Raw genomic sequence first — 25,000 nt, 5'->3', positions numbered from 1 at the left:
ATGGAAGAGTTAATTATATGTGACAGTGTCGGGACAGATGGCTGAGGAACGCTTGACAACTTATTTCACGACCACCAGTCATTTCTCAGAATGCATGAAGACACAGGGCCTTTCACATCACACAAGCAATGATGAAAAATGACACTTGTTTACATTACCCTGTTGAGGGCCAATGAGAGAAAGGCAATTTGGGAAATGTAGTTTGCAAGATCTCACTTGCAGCATATGTTGGGTTATGATATGGCTCCATGTTCTATGTGCCACATGCATGTTGTCATATTTCAGGTGTATTTCAGACATACCGGACATGCAGACATGCCAAATGAAGCCTTCTTATGTGTGTCTGCAATGTCCAGTCGAACTTCTAACACTATGACATCCTGACACCTTTGCTGTGTTCATTTGCATGTCAGGGAGGAAGTGAGAGCTCGCACACAAAGATGGTCCCACATTCAGCTGAAGGTGATCAGGTGACCAAGCTGTAGCCAATTGCCTTTGAGGGTGAGCAAAATAGTGACAGGACAGAACAATAATGAGCTGGGCTATGGCTTGAGGATTTTGGCATCTACACCCTGATACCTGGTCTGTAGCGTATGGATCTCTTCCAAGTCTGTAGCCTGGAGCTATTTATAGCAACTAGTCCTGGCCCCTTTCCTGTGCCCTGTTCCCCGCCACCGCCACCATCCGAACCCCCCACCCCGGCTCCGGAAGTAGACGTCTCCATCTAAAATTTTGCCTCACCAGCCGTTTTTGGCGGGAAATCTAATCTGTTGATTTCCATTAGCGTGTTCACTGTAATGCTGATGAGTTAGAAAAGAGACGTGAGGGCTTCTTCCCTGCATGCACGTATCTCCGGTCCATCTGGACCCAGGAGCCATAACCTCATTCATTTACAGGTCATTCTGGCTGGGGGAACAGATGTTCTTACAGCTACGCCAAATGGCTGCCGCTAGCCCACCTGCATTGACGCTCACAAATGCTACAGACCTTTCCGCAGGTTGTTCCTGGTCAGAGCGTTGTTCCCACTCACATTGTCAGCGGTCTTTATTTTCGCTATATTATTTACACACTATTTACAAAACATCTGTTGGGCACCAGTAGTCAACAACCACAAAAAACGTAATTGCTCGTGCCGCATTGTGTTGCGCTGTCGTGCGTTGCGTGATTGTTGCGCTATCGTGTGTTGTGTTACGTGATTGTTGCGCTGTCGTGCGTTGTGTTGCGTGATTGTTGCGCTGTCGTGCGTTGTGTTACGTGAGGCGCTCAGCAGGAAGGCTCACTCCAAAGTGGTGCTCTGGATGCATCGCTGGGTTTTTTGGAGCCAGACAGACTCTCATCTGCAGCTGTGTGCCATTTGGAAACTCAGATTATTTCTGTTCTTCAGGATAGGCTGAGGCTTTGTGTCCCTGCCAGGATCGTCCAGTACAGCCTGGGTCCGTGTTTCTCCTCTAAGGAAAACACCAGCGGCCCTGAAGTCCAGCCCGTCAGCCCGTGCTCCTCTGCCGTCTCGCTTAAATGGTGCACTGTTGCACCGAGCCGTCAAAGAACTACCCCGTCAAAGAACTACCCTGCCGGCGGCGGCTCACGTCGGGGTAAACGTCCCACCGCCAAATTGCACACGAGGACACAGTCTGATAGCAGCTCGGTAAAAAGCCAGAGTGTACGGGCTCGGACTTGGCGCCCGCCACCAGCTCCTGCCTCCAGCCCCGGCTCATCTGATTGGCTCTCCTCTGCCCTGCGTTACACAGGCCGAGCAGCAGCAGATTCGATCCTGGGAGAAATCACAGCTTTATGAATGCACGCCTCAGCACGGGCATGCCTCCATTAGCCCCTGCCTCTTGTGCCCGCCTGAATTTTTGGCAAGCATATTAAGCAAGAGTTCTCGGGAGCTTGGAGGAGGCTGAAGTGGTCTGGGTGTCGGGGGAGTCACCGCGCCTTATTGCCACGCCTCTCGTCCGAAGAAATGCACCGAAGAGAGACGGTCGTCGGCGAACGTGCTGCGGAACAGAACGAGCTCTCGCACGTTCCACAACACCACGTCATGTTTTAATGAACTAGGCTGGCCTTAATTGACTGGTGCACAACACAAACGCGGAGCTGATGGAGACTTAGTCACGCCAGCGCTCTCTCTGAGTGGCCGTCAGAAGGATGAGTCATGCGCTCAAACGTGTTAGCACTGATGTTTTCCCCCCTTTTTCCCTCAAGGACTCTGGGCATTTGTTTGGGATTTTAGCGTATTGGTTATCGGGATGGTAATTCTGAGTAACTGTGCATAGTGAGTCACCACAGTCAACACACTTTGTCATTGAACTGAATATTACTACAGTGTTTAAGGTTTTACCATGATTTCTACCATATTCCCATGATTCTACCATATTCCCATGATTTCTACCATATTCCCATGATTCTACCATATTCCCATGATTTCTACCATATTCCCATGATTTCTACCATATTCCCATGATTCTACCATATTCCCATGATTTCTACCATATTCCCATAATTTCTAGCCTATTCCCATGATAATGTGTTAAGCTGGAGTGGTTCATTTGTTTGGCAAATGCCTGCAGTTTATTTCACCCTAACAGTCTCATTAAAATCCCTCCTAAGTTTTCTTGCCCCCCCCACTGCCCACCTGTGGTAGAGGTTCACACCACCCCCCCTCACTTGGGCCTCTTCCAGATCCGGCGGCAGGGGGGCGTTCCGCTGCTCGTGGACCTGTTGGACCACCGCATGGCCGAGGTTCACCGGAGCGCCTGTGGGGCCCTCCGCAACCTGGTGTACGGCAAGGCCAACGACGACAACAAGGTGGCGCTGAAGAACTGCGGCGGCATTCCTGCGCTGGTGCGTCTGCTTCGCAAGACCTCCGACGTGGACATCAGAGAGCTCGTCACAGGTAGGGTGCACCACCCACCCCATCCCAGAGCCCACGTCCCGGTGGTACCCAGCGGGCCGCCCATGTCCTCTGCCCCCCAGGCTGCCGGCCCAGAGGCCGTCCCTCAGGGTGCTGCACTGTAGTGTCTCTTTCAGTGCCTGTGTTAAAACATTTATGACATGTTTAAGCGTCTTGTAAGTCCTGAGGACACACGGTCTGATGAGTACGAGTTTCTGCATGTAGCAGGAACAGGTAGGAGGTAAATCAGGAGAAAGCTGGATGTAGGGAGAGACCTGTGTGGTTTTTTGGATGTAGGGAGAGACCTGTGTGGTGTTTTGGATGTAGGGAGAGACCTGTGTGGTGTTTTGGATGTAGGGAGAGAACTGTGTGGTTTTTTGGATGTAGGGAGAGACCTGTGTGGTTTTTTGGATGTAGGGAGAGACCTGTGTGGTTTTTTGGATGTAGGGAGAGAACTGTGTGGTTTTTTGGATGTAGGGAGAGACCTGTGTGGTGTTTTGGATGTAGGGAGAGACCTGTGTGGTGTTTTGGATGTAGGGAGAGAACTGTGTGGTTTTTTTGGATGTAGGGAGAGACCTGTGTGGTGTTTTGGATGTAGGGAGAGACCTGTGTGGTGTTTTGGATGTAGGGAGAGACCTGTGTAGTTTTTTGGATGTAGGGAGAGACCTGTGTGGTGTTTTGGATGTAGGGAGAGAACTGTGTGGTTTTTTGGATGTAGGGAGAGACCTGTGTGGTTTTTTGGATGTAGGGAGAGACCTGTGTGGTGTTTTGGATGTAGGGGGAGACCTGTGTGGTGTTTTGGATGTAGGGAGAGAACTGTGTGGTTTTTTGGATGTAGGGAGAGACCTGTGTGGTGTTTTGGATGTAGGGGGAGACCTGTGTGGTTTTTTGAATGTAGGGGGAGACCTGTGTGGTGTTTTGGATGTAGGGAGAGACCTGTGTGGTGTTTTGGATGTAGGGAGAGACCTGTGTGGTTTTTTGAATGTAGGGAGAGACCTGTGTGGTTTTTTGAATGTAGGGAGAGAACTGTGTGGTTTTCTCAGTGGTAGCCTGGCTTTCTGCATAAGCCATAATGTTATCTTAGTCCGTATGCACCAAAGGAAGTGTCAGGACATCAGGACACTTTATCAGATTTAAAAGAGGTCAGTGTTGAACCTGGAATAAAGATAATGTCTCATTACCATATGTAGTTTGTCGACACTGGTCACAACACAGTGATATACCAGGTATGAATTATCTTCTCAGCCATTACATGTATAAATCTGGAATAAAAGTGTGGAGAACCACAGCTTGGGATGTTGGAGACTGGAATCCTAGCAGGTGTGGAACTTTCATTGCTTTTTAATGAGCATTAAACTTACTTGCCTAATCACACAGTTTTCAGTGCTGCCTGTGTCTGGGTGTCCTGCTTGAGGCTATTTTAACTCCATTACTGTTTTAATCATCTTCCCCCCCCCCCCCCCCATCCACCTGCTGAAAGGTCTCTGCCCTGGCCGGAGAGACAGGGTGCTTTCTGGCCTTCTGTCCCCGTGCAGGGTTGCCAGGTTGAAACCTGTCCAGTGTTGGACACCAGCTCTCTCTGTAGCCCTGCATCCATGAACACTGCAAAGACTTCTGGGAAATTATTGGACCCATGGGGAATTTTCTAGATGTGGGAAAATGTGTCCGCTTGGAAATCTTGTCTGCTTTAAAACAACTTTTTATGTATTTATCTTTATCTATTTATATATTTTTTTACTTTGTTTCAGACCTTGTTTCAAACTTTGGTTTCTTTGATCTACTTTTGTTTCTTTGATCTGTCAGACCATGTGGGTGTTTCTAAGCCCCTAAGTACCTGGTCAAGTTGCAGTTCGGTACTGTAAGAGAAGGAAGCTGAATGTTTGTTACACTCCCTGAATTGAGCACGCTGCCTACATCTTCTTTATTTGCTTTGCTGTTTTTTTTCTTTATCTCACTGGAATGACACTCAGAACATAAAATCTCTTCTTCACAAAGTAAACGCTCAGAAGTAAGAGTGCGACTCAAGGTGTACAGTTTCCAAGTGTGTTTGTGAAGCCTGTATCTCTTGGCTGGAGAAGGCTTCATCGGACAGCCCAGATTACCATATAAATTAAACGCCATGCTTCCTCAGATACCTGGAGAAGCTTCTGCCACTAATCAACAGGCCAAAAACCTGTCTGCCCACCAGCCATTCCAGGCAACTTGCAGCATCTCTGCCACTAATAAGGCACTGAATCACAGTACCGTTTGGCCAGCTAGGGTAGAGGGGTGAATTTACTGCCCCTCCAATGAGGAAGTGGGCAGGGCAGAGCTCAGCCACTCAGACGGAGGTATCGGGGTCGTGGAAGGCTGGACCCACCTAGGAGAGGACAACCGATCACTACTGGGGAGAGAGGGAGGAGTGGTTCTGCTTCACTTCTTCCTTTCTGCCCCTCGCTCCTTCACTCCATCTCTTCTCACTCCTCCTCTCTTTTATCTGCAACTCTTTCTGGATGAGTGGAGAGGCATAGATCTGGATTCACCCAGCTTGTGCCAAATCGTTACTCAGTTTGGGCTGACTCAGCGTTTATGGCTGAATAATGTGTTGGGGAGAGAGAGAGAGAAGGAGAGAGAGAGAGAGAGAGAGAGAGAGAGAGAGAGAGAGAGAGAGAGAGAGAGAGAGGAGAGAGAGTGCAAGCACATGAACAAGAGTGAAAGGAAGAGGAGAGAGGAAAGGAGAGGAACATTTGGACAAAAGGCTCACTAGTCAACAGTAGACTAGCTGTGCGGTCCTTGAGCAACAATGTTTGCACGCATAGTTTGAGATCCAACTCTGAAACCTTTTGTGTTCCTTTATTTCATGTTTATCTGTTAGTTCTTAAGTCTGTAAAAATACTCTTCATCTTAGGTTTGTGTTGAATCTCAGAACTTTTTGCCTGCAGTAAAACATGGATAAATGTTTCATGAAAGCAGCCTTGTGAGGTTTTATATCCCTAACTTGCTCCTTCAGCTACACCACAGACAAACTACATCTTGACACACACGCACTCTCTGTTCATTTTAAAGAAGCCCCACGGAGGGTGTTGTCTGGGTTTACGTTGTTACCGGGTTGGTAAGTCTCTTCCCACTCGATCCGCTCAAAGTGGCCACCAGGGCAGGTGGAACGCCGGTCCGTATGTTGGTGGTCCGCTTGCAGGAAGCACGCTCAGGAGAGGCAGGAGTCCCATGAGCAGCAGATGAGGGCTTTGGCAGGGAGAGCGTAGGACAGAGAGCCTCTCAGATTTTACAGCCGGTTACATTCATTCCATGGAAGTGAAGCTCTGGAAAGCAATGTGAAGGAAACTTCTGAGACCTCTGTAGCCATGCCTGACTCTGACTCAGTGGTTTGGTATAAACTAGTACAAGGACTGAGGTGTGTGATGATGCGTGACAGAGCAGATGAAGACCTCAAGCTCACGCAAAGATTCATCTCAATTATGATTCTTTAGGAAATTATCAAATAAAAATGTGAAAGTCAAATTTATTTATATAGCACTTTTTAACTGCTAACAGTAACAAAGCAGCTTTGCAAATGTCCCCAAAGAGGAAGACAGTGGTGTCAGTGGCCAAGAAATACTCCCTGTGTGAAATTAAGGAAGAAACCTTAGATGAAGATCTAAGGTTAGATGAAGATCTTAGATGAAGATCTAAGGTTAGATGAAGATCTAAGGTTAGATGAAGATCTTAGATGAAGATCTAAGGTTAGATGAAGATCTAAGGTTAGATGAAGATCTTAGATGAAGATCTAAGGTTAGATGAAGATCTTAGATGAAGACGTTAGATGAAGATGACCAAGACTCAAGACTCCCCTCCTTGGTTGACCTAGCTCATAACCAGTCCATGTTTTATGACGTTATATATAGTCCATGTAGCTTGTTCAGTATAGATGTGGGTTTCCATGGAGGAGATGGAGTAGGTGGATGAATATGGCCACATCATCTGCTGGCAGCACTGCGACACTTTCTGGCGTCATCTGTCACTGTAGTTCTAGTTCCACTGCTGGCGTTGTCTCTGCAGTAAAGCAGATCTGGAATATCTCGCCAGCTCACGAAAGATGAGTAACATGTGAACGGGCCATAAACAAACCAGCACAAGTGACCAGCACGCAGATCCGACTGGTTTATCTGTAGCAACATAACTGCACCACTGGATCAGAGGTGCTGGTGGGTTTGAGGCTCTCGGAGACGTTGCATTCCACCCACACCATTTTCACAAACTTGAGTAGCTAGAGGACCGTGTCAATACCTCGTTTACCAGAAAACTCCTCGACTCTACAGTCTATTTCACCACAGTTTCAGTCCATTAAATGTATTCCATTTGACTAAATTATTTGCAGATTAATTCAGATTTGAGCTTGTTTTTACATTCATGATTCTAAATTATTTTAAGTCGTTTAAAATTTTGATACTGCAAGACACTTGAAGTTGATCTTAGCCATGGCTACTTTTACTCTGACCTCTGAGACATAGGCCTGCTCATATCTACCTCACTGCTCATCTCCATCTCACTGCTCATATCTACCTCACTGCTCATCTCTATCTCACTGCTCATCTCAATCTCACTGCTCATATCTACCTCACTGCTCATCTCAATCTCACCGCTCATCTCTACCTCACTGCTCATCTCAATCTCACTGCTAATCTCTACCTCACTGCTCATCTCTACCTCACTGCTCATCTCTATCTCACTGCTCATCTCTATCTCACTGCTCATCTCTACCTCACTGCTCATCTCTATCTCACTGACTCTACTTCAAACCTTCACTGAATGCTTGATGGACTTTGACCAAAACATTTGCATTTTTACTTGACTATATACTATTATAATTCTTGTAATCCAGCATTCAGAGGAGGATAATTAGGCAAATATAATATCGCAATTAGGCAAATGTAATATTATGCAGGTAACATAACTAAAATATCGGTTTCAACATTGTTATTGTTAGACTGGTAATGCATAATGAATTATTGAGAATTAGCTCACTGAAAAGACACCACGAAAGCTTCTCAGTACACAAAGTAAACAGTGTGTGCACAGTAACAGATTGGTGGCAATAAGAAATCGTGACATGCAGTCAGTACTGTGTCCCCACATCAGGAACTGTGTCCCCACATTAGGTTTTTCTGGAATCCTGTGTTTTTCAAGAACTCGATCTCTGTCGTCAGGCAGAAGACTGGATGTGTTGTGTGTGCAGCTGTGTTGATCCTGCCTGCAGCTCTGTGTGCTGACCTTTAGTTCTGAGTGCACATTCTTACATTTAATATTGGCTGCTGTACGCTTTGGCTATTGAGAAATTGTTTCCTTTACTGTCAGAGTTGCAAAAGCTTACCCAGGAGTCGGAGTGCATTCTCATCACTTAGTGAATGCAGTCATGCTGTCTAGTTATTATGGTTGAAAAGCAGCATCTCTGGAGAATGAAAGGATAGTGTGTGTGTACCGGTGTGGACTCTACGCACGTCTGTCATTCCACATATAATGTCTGAATGCAGCCTCAGCACTACTTGTGTGGTGGAAATGAGGGCTAATGGACCGCAACTCCCACAATTCCCCTACTTCCTGAAGCATGCTGGGTGGCCTATGGAAGAAGTCTCAACAAAGCCATGTGACATGACCTGTGCTTTTGCCATTGGATAACAACCTGCGTTTGTTTGGTAAAAAATTCGATTTGTGTCTTGTTCAGAATGGTGACTCTCGTGCAACTAAGAATCATCTTCAGAAAAATCCTGCAATGCGGACACAGACCTGACCGTCTACAGCTGTAGTGTCTGGAGGTTTTCACTATTAGGAACGACAGCACCCAAATATGGTCTTCTCTTTCCTTCACTTCCTTCATTAACAGTTTTTCAGAGTTTTTTGTTGGACATCTTGATTAGAACTGCAACCGTTATTAGTCCAAGTGCTCTACAAAATGTGCTATAAATTTGGCATCTGTGAGATCTAAATGAATCTTAAATTCTGCGACATTCTCACATGGCCCAGTGATGCCGTAAGCCTGTGTGGTCTCATACAGCCCCAGGATGTGGTAATGGACACTATTCCCAGTGGCTGCAATTATGCAATAGATAGATAGTGAGAGATAGACAGACAGAACTTTATTCATCCTGAGGGAGATTTCAAATGGTTCTAGCAATGGCAGTCTAGTAGGGTACTAGCAATAAGACTTTCTTTTGTTTTCTCCATCTCTCTCTCTCTCTCTCTCTGTCTGTCTGTCTGTCTGTCTATCTGTCTCTCTCTCTATCTGTGTCTCCTGCCATAGCACCTGAGTAGATGGTCCGTCTTCTGTCTGCTTGTTTCACTACTGCTTGTTTATCAGTCTGGATTTGAAGGTCCCACAAGAGCTTCACCTTGTTCTTCACCACTGTGCGTGGTTCCTCCTGTGTGGATTTGGGGGTGTCCAGCTCACGTCTTGAATACGTTCCTATGTATGATCTCTGCTGCTGGGTTGTTTCTCATACCAACCACGTTATGTGCTGCATATTTCATTTAACTGCAGATGGATACCGTAGTGGTTAAGACAACCTAACCTTATACACGTGTCTGGGGTTTCCTTGGTCTGACGAGTGCAAAACAGACACTAATGCCAATAAGACTCGCTGGACAAGATGAATGCATCGCCGTGAAACATGACAAAGAGAGAGAGACACTGGCCTGGGTGTCACCTGGATTATTAATCTGTGTTGACTGGTGCCTAGCACCTAGTAGCAGGATTCAGATTATGCATGTAGTTATACATTCAAGAAGTGAGAATATTGATGTGATTAAGATGCTATTATGTGGAGTTTCATGCAAAATATTACAGTTGGACCATTGAGGCTCTTGATAAATGTCACTGTATAAACAATTTAACAGTCATTAATTCAGTCCACTATAAGCACTGTCATTTTCTTCCTTTTTTCCCCATGTTATCGTAATTTCTCATTCGCATAAAGCATGATAAGTAGAAAAGATGTGTGCTTTTGATTCTAGTATGGGAATGTTGTCCCTGTTGACTTCAGTAATCCCTGCTGAAGCCCCCGTGTGTCCCAGGGGCCACACGCAGCCCTGCAGAGACGCTGGCACAGCTTATGCACCAGGAGCACAAAGCTCATCACAACCAAACACCTTTTTACCACTGTCTGCAATCAGACAGGGAACTATTTCCCAGGAGTGGAATTAAGGAGAAGCAGTTGATTGTGTGTGTGTGTGTGTGTGTGTGTGTGTGTGTGTGTGTGGTCGGGTGCGCTCGTGTGTGTGTCGTCTTCATCCTCTTCACCATTTTACACATAAGAATGTGATTCAAGTACAGATCAAGAATGCAGACTTAAAGCAACTCACAGAACGACTCACACATTAATCAAGGTAAAAGCCCATGTTGTTCTTGGCTGCCACAGGCCCAGCGTGGCGTCTGATCCAGAAACATCTGTAAGGAGAGGGCACCAGGGTCTGCAGTCTGTGCTCTTCACAGTCAGGGAGCAGTAAGGGGAATCTTCAGCGCTAGCTCTTGTCTGGTGCGCATACTGATATTTCTGCGTGGTGGTGCTCGTGCGCCTTTGGCTGACTGGAGCATGTCTCACTTTTATCGGGGCTCTGCTCGCTATGTCTGGAAGCGCTTATCTGCACTCAGTATTGTTTGGCCATTTACACCAACAAACAAGATGGCTAGAAGAGTGGGTAATGCTTCGAGGATTACTGCTCTTAAGCATAATGTTACTGTGTGTGTGTGTGTGTGTGTGTGTGTGTGTGTGTGTGTGTGTGTGTGTGTGTGGCTTTGGAAGCAAATCCACAGCATTACCCTGGCATAGTGTTTTCTGGGATGTAACAGAAATACAAAGATAATCTTTGTGGTGGCAGAAATCACAGAGCTCTCCAGGCATGCAGGAATATCTGCCATCTTTCCTGTAGCAAGTACCAGATTGCTCACAAAGTGGATGGGGAAATTGGGTATTTCCGCTCTGAACTAGCATCTGTCGGAGTCAATTAGCCCCTAAGACGGTGAGCTCTGAGGTGAGATATTGATGCGTCCAGGTTCACATATTTAGCTGTTGAGCCGGCGTGGCTAAATTAGATATTTTCTCATTTGCAAAATGTTTCAGTATTGAGCATGCAGGATTGACCCACCTCAGTCATCTAACCGCTTCTGTGTCTGGAAACACCTGCTTGCTCTCAAAACCCCATGATTGGTAGTGTTTTCCATTGTGGAACAGATAGATAAAAGAGGAAATACATAGACAGTTATAAGGGTAGTTTGGAGGTAAAATAGAAGATGGACTGGATAATTGATCTTTGGCTTCCTTATGCATTCAAACTACTGTTCAGTCAAAAACAAAGGACAAAGCTCCTCTCATTCTGCAGTTGTGCAGACGTTGTCCTGCTGTCAGAGGGGGGCGCTGTGCTCGCAGCTGAAGGTCTTCGCCTGAGAACACCACTAGGAAACCTCAGAGTTGGTACTGCCTTTAGATTTTGTGTCAACTTGTTATTCTGTATAAAAAAAGATCTGGTACTTTTTTTTTCTAACAAAGTTCCAGATACTATTTTTTGTGCACTTTCTGTTGCATTCTAAACAGACCAACATATTTATCCATCTAAAAGTGCTCTTGCATTCAACAAACAACAGCGGCGCTGAAATAATTCAGGACTTCACAGCTCATGCTTTGCTGAAGGATCAAAATAACTTCACTGCGTCTGTGACAGCTCGGATCCGATTATTGTTTTTATCTCGCTCTCTTTGAATATCATGAAATTTGTGTAATTTGTGGGTTTTACCACCAGCAATTATCGCGTTTGCAATGGCAGCGTGTAGCCAGGCATCCAAACGGAGCCCCTAAAGCATCAGGGACTCTTCTCACCAGCCGGGGAAGAGACGGCTCCTCGGCCCTTTTGAGCAGATTTTTTTGGAAAATTGAAAATGGTCACTGAGGCTGTATACACCTACACACACACATTCTATGCACACACACACACACACACACACACACACACACACACACACACACACACACACACACACACACACATATATATATATATAAACATCTCCTATTTCCCTGGAAATATTATGTTTTAAATTATAATTTTCATTATTATAATGTATATGAAACACACAGACACATACACAAACAAAACTCTTAAAAGCTTAAAGGTCTCTGAATCCTTCTCTCTTGCTGATACTGCAGGAAATGCAAATGCCAAGTAGCAGAGTCTGTGAACGTGAGCTAGTAAACTAGTAAGAGGGATATTGTAAGCTGGTTTGCCATCATTATTTTACTCAGATTTTAAGATATATGTGATAGATCATCATGAGCAAGCTCACACACCAGTAACATTTGAGACCTTTAGTCTTTTTAATGAAGAATGAGCAAACAGTGTTGCTTCTATAAATGCCGGGTTATTGGCTGAAGCTTGCTGAGTCCAGATAACGTTTGTTTGTTAGTGTGTCTTTCTGAACTGCTTTTTGATTGGCTAGTGCATTAGTCCAGTTCTGAGCGTCTAGCAGTAATCCACGTGGCGGACTGAGCCATGCGGAGGCACAGATCTGACTGCTAATTAAATTACCTGCGTACGCCTGTTGCTTTCTCACACAACAGTGACAAAACTCGGCAGACAGCTCTATTTTTAGCCAGGAGTGAATCATTTTGGCCAGCAGGGTTTATATTCTTAATGAGAAGGGTTGTCTGCAGAAGTTTAGCTCAAAATCCAGTCAGCGTTTGAGAGAATGTGTTGAAAGTTTAACCATATTTCAAGGTGCGAAACAGCACGGAAGTGCTGTTGTCTCTGTTAAGACCCCTAGACTGGCGTTTGCCCATTTATTATATTTTAAACATGACTAAACACAGTAGCATAGACATCAGTACGGTTGTTCCAGTGGTTTGATTAATGAACAGGCTTTGGGGTTGTTTCGCTGCTTGAGAAAGGCCAGTGTCTAAACTTTGGTCTAAGTGTATGTCACCTGTAATGAGAACTTGTGCCTCTGAACCTTATGAGACACAGGTCTGTTATTGTAGATTGTGAAGTTTTAACTGTCTTCATCATAAAATCTTGCACCAATTGTCAGACAGTCATTATCATTGCTTGTCTCTCAAAAGAGAAAATGGTTTATATATTTCATGTAGAAGTTGTGAATCGATCACTAAATTGTAGTTTTAAAAGAAGGGTGATTTTTTTTGTAGATAATAAAGCTCAAATCCAAATGTGTTATGGTGTTTGAATCAAATAAACAAAACATGGAATATGTGTGAAAGCATGTGTGTGTGAGAGAGAGGGAGACAGACAGACAGACAGAGATAGAAAGAGAGAAGTGGGGATGTACCTCCACCCATCTATGCCCGCACTCATGGTTTCATCAGGCTGCCAAGATGGAGCAGCAGGAGTGTGAAATGTGGAGTTATCTGTGTTCACTCTCACACTGATGTGGGCTCTTCACTTGTGGATCAGCGTGCCTGCTTGGAATTTAATTAAATTGACAACAACCAGGCTGAACTCGGCAGTCCTCATGAATCCAGCAGCCAGACAGCGAGAGCTGGTTCTCCCTCCAACCTCTGCTCTAGCGCGTGTGAAGGGACCTGAATCTCCCGGCCCAGTTACATCTGGAGCAGGTGAATGTCCCAGCCACCGGTCCTGACACCCCTGCACTGTGAACATGCACGCCCTGAAGGTAGGGATGTTTGGTTTAACACTCGTGTGTGTGTGTGTGTGTATGTGTGTGTGTGTGTGTGTGTGTGTGTGTGTGTGTGTGGTAGGTGTGTTGTGGAATCTGTCCTCGTGTGACGCCCTAAAGATGCCCATCATCCAGGATGCCCTGGCCGTGCTGACCAACGCGGTGATCATCCCTCTGTCCACCTGGGACGTCTCACCGCACCAGGAGGACCACAAGCTGCAAATGCACACCTCCCAGGTGCTCCGCAACGCCACCGGGTGCCTGAGGTAAGCACGCCCCAGAGGGCCGGCCAGGTGCCGTTTACGCTTCCTTACATGGGGCTGAAACCTGTCAGGGTGGGCCATTTTGAGAGACGGTGAAACACCAGTGATGGAGGGACACGCAGGGGGACGGGTGTCATTCGGGACATCCAATGCTCCTCGCTGTAGCTGCATAAAAGACAAGCCCTGTCTTAACGGTCAGGAACTCGATGGACAACTCAGGAGGAGAGCTCAGGAGGAGAGCTCTTGTAGTCGAAGCGATGAGCTCACTGTTTCTGAACCGGCGGTGAGTCTACGGTCCGAAAGGGAGAGAGATCTTCAGCACTTTCATCTCCTGAGCACAGTCAGGCGAACGTGAGGAAGATGAGAACGTGATGAAGATGAGAACGTGAGGAAGATGAGAATGTGAGGAAGATGGCTCCTTTGATGATGGTGGAGCGGACAAAACGACAAAGTGTGCGCTGGCTAGCACGGTGGGGTCCCCTGCATAGACCCTGCCCCCTCACACGCATGGACCCCACACCCTCACACGCATGGACCCCACCCCCTCACACGCCTGGACCCCGCCCCCTCACACGCCTGGACCCCGCCCCCTCACACGTATAGACCCCGCCCCGCTCACACGCCTGAACCCCGCTCCCTCACACGCATAGACCCCGCCCCCTCACACACATGGAACGCATGGACCCCGCCCCCTCACACGCATTGGCTCCCCCCCTCACACGCATGGGCCCCGCCCCCTCACACGCATGGGCCCCGCCCCCTCACACGCATGGACCCCGCCCCCTCACACACCCTCCCACTCTTCAACCCAGAGAGCCTGCTGGGATAGCTGGTCCATAAGACACAGTGAAGGCATATTTCTTAAGTTGCTTGTCCACAGAGGAAGAGAATAGCGGATGTATGATTTATACAGTATAATAATGCATAATGACTTCATAAGGAGTGTGAATTTTGGGCATATTATGATTTATGCATGGGGTCCCTGGCTGGGAGTTCAGTGAAAAATAACACCAAGGAAGTGATGACTCTCATGAGCTCAATATTATTCTCCGTTAGGACTTCATTCCATCTTGTATCCATAGCAACCATACTAAACTCAGTTCTGTGTGGCTTCTCACATGCATGCACACACACTCACACACACACACACACACACATACACACATCTTTGTTTGGCCTTACAAGTCCTTCGAATATTTGCCAAAGAAATGAGATGTCTTTCAGAACGTGGTTTTGGGGATTATACAAATATCTTAAATTTCCCTGTTTAAATGAAGTCTTCACATCTACCTTTCTGAGTCATTTGCTAAATTCAAAGAAAAGAACACTCTTATAAGACAAGGAGATAATACACACTCTTACACACTCACACACACACACCTCACCCACACACACACACACACACACACACACACACACACACACACACACACACACCTCACCCACATACACACACACACACACAGACACACTCACTCACACACACACACACACACACACACACACACTCACACACACACACACACAAACACACCTCACCCACATACACACACCACACACACCCACACACACACGGAGACTCACACAGACACACACACACACACACACAAACACACCTCACCCACATACACACACAAACACACACCTCACCCACATACACACACCCACACACACACACAAACACCTCTCACACACACACCACACACACATACACAAACACCTCACCCACATACACACACACCTCACCCACACACACACACACACACACACACACACACTCATATATGCATACCCTCCAGCTTTGACTCTAAACTAGAGAACTAGAGTCACAGCTCGTGCCAGTAAATTTGCCTTTGGACAAAATGACATATTGTCTTTGTATCTAAACTGAATCTGCTCAGATGCGCCCTGTGTGGTTTCTTATCTTGGTGGAAGTGTGCTTTCTGCAGGAAGACTGATTGGAATGTGTCTCTAATTCTGAGTGAGCATTTGAAAGTTTCTCCGTGTAACAGAGCGTTTTAGAGCACCAGCACACGCTGCTATTGTGCTCATCCCAAACCCCTGTCAGATCTACTCTCGTCCTTCACGTGCCTGCAAACGCACGTTTGAAACCCTCAGAGAGTTTCTGTGGAAGTTCTTCACCACCCCGTACAGTCTTGAGTCCAGCGAGAGGTAATGGCTCTGCGCCCAAAAGACCAAACGCCTTGAGGCTCCTCATGATGTGTGTGATTTCAGTCCCTGCAGTTCAACGTCCTCACTACTGTCGGGTCAGCAGCTGTTTGGTCCCACAGAGACAGGAGCCGTGCCGTTATACCCCGTGAGCACAAATCCAAGCGCTGTTGACTGCACTTACACTCGGAACAAATACGGATTACTTCACTACATGGACTTCCTTTCCAGTTCAACTCTAAACTCCATTATTCAGTTTTTACATGTGGCCTTGTATTTAGTAATTAGACCTTTTCCCTCTGTTGAATCCTTATGAATCCAGTTTAGAGGTATAAGTCGCATACAACATTCACCGTATGTAGTTATAAGTTACTGAATCATTCCCATTACTTAACACTTGAATATAATAACTAAATGATAACCCTGTTATAAGAGCCTAAATTGTGTATTTGCATGCCAGTATCTGCTGCTTTTGTGTTCCGTGGGGTAGCATACTGCTGTGAACATGCCCATCACACCCTCATTTGCAGCCAGTGAGCTGTGGTTTGCTCACCGAATATTTCAATTCAAGCGATGAATATTTGCCTCTCACTCACTCCTGGTGGTGAGGAAGACTCTGGTGAGCTGCTGAGGAAGAGCGCAGCCGTGTTTTCAGAATTGAGCCCCGCCTCCACAGGGAGTTTGACACTTGTCTTCTATAAATCACTTCCACAAGCAAAAATCATATTTCTCTCCGTCTCTCTCATACACACACGCAAGGTCTCCATGGGCCAGAAATGCTCTAATAGGAACAAGTTGTCACAGCTACAAAGCGGAATTCACCCCCAAATCCTCCATCACAGCTGGACTCTTCACTCTTCTCCTTACATGTTCAAGCATCAATAGCAGACTGGAAAACAGGTCCTCTGTTTACAGCGTTAAACATCTCCACGAGAGCTGGAGAAGATAAGGTCTCCTAAGCCAAGAGAAGCTTCAGCTGCCCACTTCTGTCAGCGGGTTCCTTCTCTCTCGCCCTGGTAAGGGTTGGCCTCTCTCCCAGGACTGTTCGGTTTGGGGTGGTGTGGGAGGGGTTTGGGTGGAGGTGGGGGTTGGTTGTGTTGAGGAGAGGCATCGTGTCTTTTTCGATAGGGGTCGAGAGTACACAATCAGCCCCCGATAAGCCGAGGGAGATGGGTATGGTGAAGCGCGGCCTATGATGGATGGTGCTGTCTGCGGCACAGCCTGGCTGGAATGAGCTTTGTGAAGATGTGCTGAGATGGATGTCTGGCTGAGCTACCTGGGCTTTGGTGACGCCATTGGACCTGACAACAAAACAACTTCATCTGTACAGCGCTGGTGGCTAAAGTTTGTTTAACAGACTTTTAACAGACTTCTTCTAAATGCAGAACATCTGTGTTCCTATCAGCATAAACATGAAAGTTCTGCTACGGTGAGTCATGACCGATATATATATATATATACACCGCAGCCACTGTAGTAGAAATCTCACTTTATTACTAACTTCTCATTGGTGGGCAGTAGGAATTTTTAGGCCATCATTAGTATTATTATTATTATTATTATTATTATTATTATTAGCTCATCAGTGGCTGTCCAAGTTCTTAGTGTGTGTGTGTGTGGGGGGTACTTTAAATCCCCCGGGCAGCACTACCATGCACGATAAACTTAAGCCAGCATCAAATCCACAATCATGGCAGATTTAATGCTGTGTTGAAAATGGCACCTAAACCTGATGGATGGACCTAGTGTGTGAGGAACAGTGATAGTCGGGGGGAAGAGAGCGCTTGGTGAATCATACCTGGCAAAAGATGAGACACAGTTGGTGACCTTTGAAATAATTGTACCTTAAAATGGCCAGTGAGTGTAGGTATGAGGTAGGGGCACAGCGATGGTGACCAGGACTCTCACTGTGGCAGGGCTGGAGGGAACGCTTGTTACCTCAGGAACTTAGAGTGAGGCCCTCGTGGATACATCGCAAATGGGAAGAAGGTGCAACGGTGGTGGAAGTCTGACTTATGGAGCCTCAGAAGCCACACAGCCCCTCGCTTGCCCGGAGTAGCTCACGACTTTCGTTAGAGCTGAGTCCACCTGGTCAGCTGTGGCGTTCATCCTGGACGCCCTGTACATGCCACACACTCAGATACTTCCACACGACCCTCCAGGAAGTGGCTGTCCACCAAACCCCAACCCATCACTGCCGAGAGCTAGGGGGAGACGTAGCTCATCATCGTTGCAAACGTGGCATCTCACGTGAAGCTTAACGTTCCTCTACACTTAGCAGGCACCTCGGATGCAACGTCGTGTCCTTTCTGATGGTCAGACGTCTGTGCTGGTGGTTCTTCTTCAAGGAGCCTGTACTCCGACGTGGCAGTGCGCACCTGCTGGTGTTCCTCTTTCTCTTGCTTTTTTTCCTTCTTCTTCATAGCAAAATGAAAACTGTTGATCCAGAATGAATGTGTTAACAGCTCTGGACAGCAATTAAAACCAGTGGAGCGTTCAAACCTTTCAGCTTGGTTTTTCATTAAGGATGAAAACACTGGCGTGTTTACTTGGGTACACCAACGGAGTGCTCCTTGTGTTTCAAGAGCGGTTTTATGAGCCTGCATCAGAACTGCTTGAGGAACCATTTAAAGGATGACTATTAAAAACCCCAAGCAACAGGATGGTTTCCTTGTAAAAAGGTTTTAAGGTGTGCTTGAAATACACCACTAATTGTGTTCAATAAGTAATTAGCTAACAAAGGATGTTAATTGATTAGATGGCATTTATTGAGAGTGACAGAATATAAATTACTTGAATAAGCAATAAAATTCAAGGGTCTCATTAACCTGGAGAATTTGCGGGGTCCTATCTGGAGTGTTACGCTGGACCTGCTGATCACACGCTGGACCCAGGACCCAGTGCTAATCAGAATGCCAGGAATCACCCTTAGATGGATATTAATCAAAATTTACAGTGTTATCATCTGCCACTCTGAACATACGTACACAAATTCATGCACACACGCACACATGCACACACACACACGCACACACACACGCACACACACACACACACACAAGCACGCACACATACGCGCACACACACGCGCACACACACACACACACACAAACACACACACACACACACACACACACATCAGATCAGCTCTTTGGTCCTGGACTTCTATCTGACAGATGTCTGTTTTCCTCAGGCTGTTGGTCTGATTTGGTCCCCCTGTATGTTCCTCTGCATCCTGACTTTGCTTCATTTATTCAGAATAAATTGAGAAATAGTAGGTAATAAATAGAATAATTTATTGTTTTAGTCAATAAATCTAAACCTATTGCGTTACAAATGACAATCAGAAAACATTCACGAATGCATTTGTTTTTCACAAAATAATAAACAAGGCACAACTGACATCTCATGAAACCAAACAAATGTTTTTTTTATCAAAACCATACTATAAATATATTTGAGACCATAGAGCTTCTTGTTGCTGATACCCACTATATTCCCTCATGTGACCTTCCGCCTTCCCTCACGTGACCCTCCGCCTTCCCTCACGTGACCCTCCGCCTTCCCTCACGTGACCCTCCGCCTTCCCTCACGTGACCCTCCGCCTTCCCTCACGTGACCCTCCGCCTTCCCTCACGTGACCCTCCGCCTTCCCTCACATGACCCCCTATCTTCCCTCACGTGACCCTCCGCCTTCCCTCACGTGACCCTCTGCCTTCCCTCACATGACCCCCTATCTTCCCTCACGTGACCCTCCGCCTTCCCTCACGTGACCCTCCGCCTTCCCTCACATGACCCCCTATCTTCCCTCACGTGACCCTCCGCCTTCCCTCACGTGACCCTCCGCCTTCCCTCACGTGACCCCCTATCTTCCCTCACGTGACCCTCTAACCCACCCCCCTCCCAGGAAGGGAGATCTTGATTAAGTGCAGTACCTGGTCGGCATTCTTCAGCACTTTTCAAAGCAAAGTTACGCCCATGCGCGTAAGTGCTTTCCTGAAGAGTCCCGCGTGCACCGCCGCTGTGCTGTATCAGCGTGGGTCTTTCCCCGACGCTTTTATTACATATTTGGAGTGTTTTGGAAGATTGGCAGAGGTGCCTAATCTGTTGGGTAGGCCTCGTCAAAAGAGTGCCACTTCATCAAGATGATGACCCAATAACTCAGACACCCTCTCCTCCCGCCTCTGATATGGCCCTGGCAACGTGTGCTGCAGGAAATGCTAACCCTGCAAAAAAATAAATAAATAATGAAACCTCCCCATAATGCATTGCTCTCCTTCACTAGCAAACTAAGGGTCTGGAGCGGTGTCCTGTCAGACCTCTCACACCAAATCAGCAGGGAATGAGATAAGAGCTCAGTGGCTCCGCTCCTGTTCACACATGAGTCGGCCCCTTTTCTTAAGTGCACCCTTTTTTTCACTTCCTGCTTGATATAGTGCATTGGGCATGTTCCTTTGCAGCCGGGGCTTATGGGAAAATGAAGGTTTAATTGGTGCTTGTCCAGTTCCTCCGCTGCTTGTCGAGCTCCTGTGCAGTAAGTGGACAGATAGAGATGTGGGGTTTTTCATGGCGGGACGTGAACCCTGGGGTCTCCTGTCTCCCCGCTCGAACGTCCTGCAAGTGCAACCCGAGGGGGGGGGGGGAGGGTTTGCTTGGCTGTCTAATGAGCAGAGAAGCTCTGCTAACCTGTGGTTCGCCATTGTCGGGCTTGCCTTGTGGTTCTGGCGTCCTCGTCTGGGCTCACTCCGCCAAAGCCTGAACCCGTAGCTCTCGACGGGCAGGCCCGGTCTTTGCTGAAAGCATCCTGGCACGTGATGTGTGACTCAGCTCGTCACAAACTCTCGTGGAGTCAGAGCGATAAATCGGAGTGCGTGAACCACTTGGTGTGAGCGCCCGGGAGGCGACGGTGTGCGTCGGTGGAAGAGCCCCGTTCCACCGCAGAGTTGCCACGCTCTCTTGGTTTATGCTCAGTAAATACTCAGCATCGCTCATAAGGGCTTTCGCTTCATTATGTGCCCGGAGCGCCGCACCCCTTCATTAGCATAACCTCAGATTAACTGTTGTCCCATATGGCGGCTCCAGAGCTCAGCGCTGCGTTTCTCGTGCTGAGGGCATGGATGAGGGCTCTGATTGGACGGCCAGGGGCCCGCATTCTCCTCCCACCAGCCCCTGCAAACACAGGGCGATCCGCGTGAGCTCAGGGCGGTAGGCCGGGTGCTGGCTCAGACTCGGCTGAAGCGTTGTTTACTTTTGGTGTTTAAACGAGAAAAATACAAAGCTCATATCACAAAGAAACTGCCCAGGACGTGGATTCACTTTCTAGTTAGCATGTGAGTTGCTGTTAACAACATCTATCCTGGGAAGTTTACGTATTCTACCGTCGTTCTGTCCAGGATGAAGACAGGAGAGCCAATAAATATGATGTAGAAATGTGCCACGGTGAATCTCAGCACTGTGTAGGAAGTGGCTGTGGTTAATTGAAATGCATGGGTTGTGGAGGTGAAATGTTGTGCTACATAGAGTCTAATCTGTTGTGAATGGATGGCAGTTCTCCCATTCTCCCTGTTTTCACCTGCGTTTGCCCTGTTCTGATCACCTCCTGCTACCACACACTTCACCAGTGATGTCTCTGCCTCTCCTCTCAGCTCTCCTGCCCTCCACCTCCCCTGTCACAACTTTATCTGTGGTAGTAATCTAGTGTACGGGTGGGACTCAGTGAAGTCACTCTCTGACACGTTGGCCTTTGGTTTCGCCTGAAGCCGTCGTGTGTCAGACAGCGAGGCCCGTGGCTCCGCCCCCTTTCTATGTCAGGTCCGACAGCTGTCAGGCGCATGAATCAACACTGAGGCCGACCGTTAATTTTCCTTCAAATTAAGCTACTGACCAAACGGCTGTAGTTCTTCACAATTCACATATTGGGCAGATAAAGTCCAGCGAATGTCCTGGAATACAAATGGATCTTCACATCCAAATTCAGAGGTCAAGTAACACAAAACAGACTAAGAATATTTAATGTAGGACCAGTTTTAAAGTGTCTCAGTTCACCAGTGCATATCTGATGTGCAGATGCAGTATTATATTAGCTGTGATTTCCTACACTGAGTCACTGTAGGTCTCAAAATAAGAGTATGCTAATGCTTTTTTAATAAGAGAATGCTAAGGTCTGCTCAGACGAGATCAAACATCAAAAGAGCCGGAAGCTTTCTTTATACTGTGGTCTCTTTAGCATACGCCAAACAACATGTGAGGGGACACCGAAAGTCCTATTGTAACTTCATGTAAAGACTCATTGAAGTACATTTCATGTAAAGAATCATTATACTTACTAAAATAAACTGTTGTGTACTTTAATAACCTTTATGTATGTATACGTTATGTACTTTTCATATAAGCATTGTGTATTATTTTAGTGTTTTAATATTTACTCTCATTAAATTTATACTATTTTGTTTATAGTCGTAGAATTAAAATGTATATTTAGGGTTATTATTAGTCATTTTAGTAAAGCTAGATGTTATTCATAGACTCTGGTATAATTGTACTAACCTAGGCATCATTTCCATGGAGACACTATCTCCATGGTTTCTGTTCACAAGATAGTGTTGACAATAGTTGCTGCTAAATGCTGAAAATGAGCAAATGTGACAGTGAGGTGGATCAGATGAGTGAGTCAGGCGAAGATCTATGAGCTACAGGATGGTCTGTGAGCTACAGGAATGTCTGTGAGCTACAGGAAGGTCTGTGAGCTAGGGCTAGGTGATGGTCTGTGAACTACAGATGTGAGTTTGCATCTCATTAAGGGTCACTGTAGACAGAACTTCAGAGTTCCGCGTTACCACACACCAAAATAAACGTACACATATATTTAAGGCATGCTGACAAAAGACAGGACTGATGGTCATACTGAATGTTAATATTTTATAATAAATCCATATTAAATCTGGTACAGAGGATAAATTGCTCGGTTTGTATTGCAAATGCACCACACTGTCAACGCAGGCTAAATGATACATCTCTAATGCCTCTGCCAAGTTAATGTGTTTGAAACAGGGGCACTTCTGAGCCACAAATGTCATCATTTTGTTTCCTGGTCGTCTACCAATTGCACCAAATGAAATGTAGCAATCGATTTAGGACTGAACAAAATGAGGGCGAATTAGGGAACAGTGTCTCCTGGCATCTCCCATTCTAAGCCATGTGTGTGAAATTGCATTTCTCTGTGAAGAACTTCGATGGGCCCCTAGGGTAATCCCCTCCATCATGGCACCGACATATGTGCACCACTGCCCACGGCCCTGCAGGCCCGTAAGCTCGGATCAGGCTCTCTGCAACACAGTGGCATGGCGAAAGGTAATCACATCTCGAGTACGCCTTTGATTTGCCGTTATGTTCAGCGAGCGGAGGAAGGGGCGGGGCCGGAAGCAGACGGCGGCTCGGTCATGTTGCGCGAGCACCGTCTTCACGTTTTCGTTGTTCGGTCCTTCCAAGGTCACGGCAGGGTCACACTGTGCTGTTTCATTCCTACGAAACGACTGGAACTTTGTCCAGTTCCTTCTTGTCCTCTGGCGTCTTGTGGCAGTGATTGTAGCCGTTGGCAGTTACATTAACGTGCTGCTCGTGTCAAACGCTGTTATCTCAAGAAACTAATGCATTTCTCTGTATGACAGCCGTTCATTGAACTTCTATAAATTATGCAAATGGTCTTGATTGGCTACTTCCTTTTCACCCCATAAGCATAATTCCGCTTCAAACAGTCCCTGGTGCTGCCGTTCTCCTTCCCCGAGGATCAGAGCGCTCAAATATTTATACTGTCAGAGGCGGAAGATTCAGAGTGAGTCATTTGAATGATAGCAGAGCATATGATATGCAGATTGGTGTTTGTCACTGTTGGTGTTTGGACGGGGGGGTGCTGGCCCAGCCCGAGGGGCTTCACTGCACGTGGCAGCGTCACCAGCGTGTAGGGCTCATATCTTAACACACTGATCACTGACCTGTGCTCTTTTGGTGTCTCTGACTCCCTCTTTCTGTGTTTGTCTCTCACCATTCCTCTTCCTTTCTGCTCTCTTCTTCCACTCCCCCTTCTACCTCTCCTCATATTTCTGTCTCCCTCCCTCCCTCTGTGTGTGTGTGTGTGTGTGTGTGTGTGTGTGTGTGTGTGTGTGTGTGTCTCAGGAACGTGAGTTCAGCAGGAGAGGAGGCACGCAGGCGGATGAGGGAGTGTGAGGGTCTGACTGACGCTCTGCTCTTCGTCATTCAGACTGCGCTGGGCAGCTCTGAGATTGATAGCAAGGTTTGGCTTTGCTTCTTCTTCCATATCACTTCCTCTTCCTCTTCCTCTTCCTCCCTCTCACCAAGTTGTAAAAACAAACAAAAAAAAAACCAGGCTTGTAAGCATGTGTAAACCGTCGTGGGTCCAGACTGCGGTTAATATTTGAAACGCAGAGAAGCATGCGAGTGTGCGTGCACGTGTGTGCGTGTGCACGTTTGCTATGCACCATAACAAATAAACAGTTTTGTGGTTGGCTGCCTCCTCAAGGTTGCCAGCAGCCTATCTCCTAAACGGCCTTCTTTAATCATGATTTAGCAGCCGTCCTTCTCGCGCGGCTCATCCTGGTAACGGCACGCCCGGGCTACGTCCACGGTAATGAGAACTGAGCTCTGGGCCGCCACGGTGGCGTGTGCTGGTCCCCGGTCCCCGGGCTCTCCGCCTCTGCTCATTTTTCGAGCGCGACTCGTTATTCAGGCTGATGGCAGCAGTGTTGTCTCTTCTCTACTGCGGCTGGACCCGCCGCTTTGTTTAGCCGCGCGGCCTTTGGGACCGTCTTTCACAGGGAAGGTGTCGCCGCTACTGCGCAGCCATTTTAGTTCTTTCTTTCTGATCTAACGTTAATGAGAAGGTGCGGGGGCCTGCAGAGCAACAGAGGTACGTTCACATGAAGCCCACCAGAACAACGGCTCCTCACAGTTGTCTGGAGAATAAGGTGTAAATACTGTGTTTACAACCAGAGGGCGCTCTTGAGACCA

The 25,000-nt window shown here is 47.0% G+C and overlaps 1 protein-coding gene across 3 annotated transcripts in view; it reads left to right on the top strand.

The window, feature by feature from the left end:
• Positions 1 to 25,000, top strand: part of LOC143519673 (catenin delta-2-like) — a 174,380-nt gene that overhangs the window by 144,391 nt on the left and 4,989 nt on the right. For 2 of the 3 annotated variants that reach the window (XM_077013347.1, XM_077013348.1), the window contains 3 exons: positions 2,683 to 2,896; positions 13,627 to 13,810; positions 24,149 to 24,266. In XM_077013347.1, the coding sequence (XP_076869462.1) occupies positions 2,683 to 2,896; positions 13,627 to 13,810; positions 24,149 to 24,266 (516 nt within the window). The remainder of the gene's footprint in view (positions 1 to 2,682; positions 2,897 to 13,626; positions 13,811 to 24,148; positions 24,267 to 25,000) is intronic. The other variant, XM_077013349.1, reaches the window with a different exon arrangement.

Source organism: Brachyhypopomus gauderio, chromosome 7 (genome assembly GCF_052324685.1).
Source record: "Brachyhypopomus gauderio isolate BG-103 chromosome 7, BGAUD_0.2, whole genome shotgun sequence".
Lineage (NCBI taxonomy): Eukaryota > Metazoa > Chordata > Actinopteri > Gymnotiformes > Hypopomidae > Brachyhypopomus > Brachyhypopomus gauderio.
The sequence above is the reverse complement of the archived record's forward strand: the minus strand, read 5'-3'. Positions and strand labels throughout refer to the sequence as shown.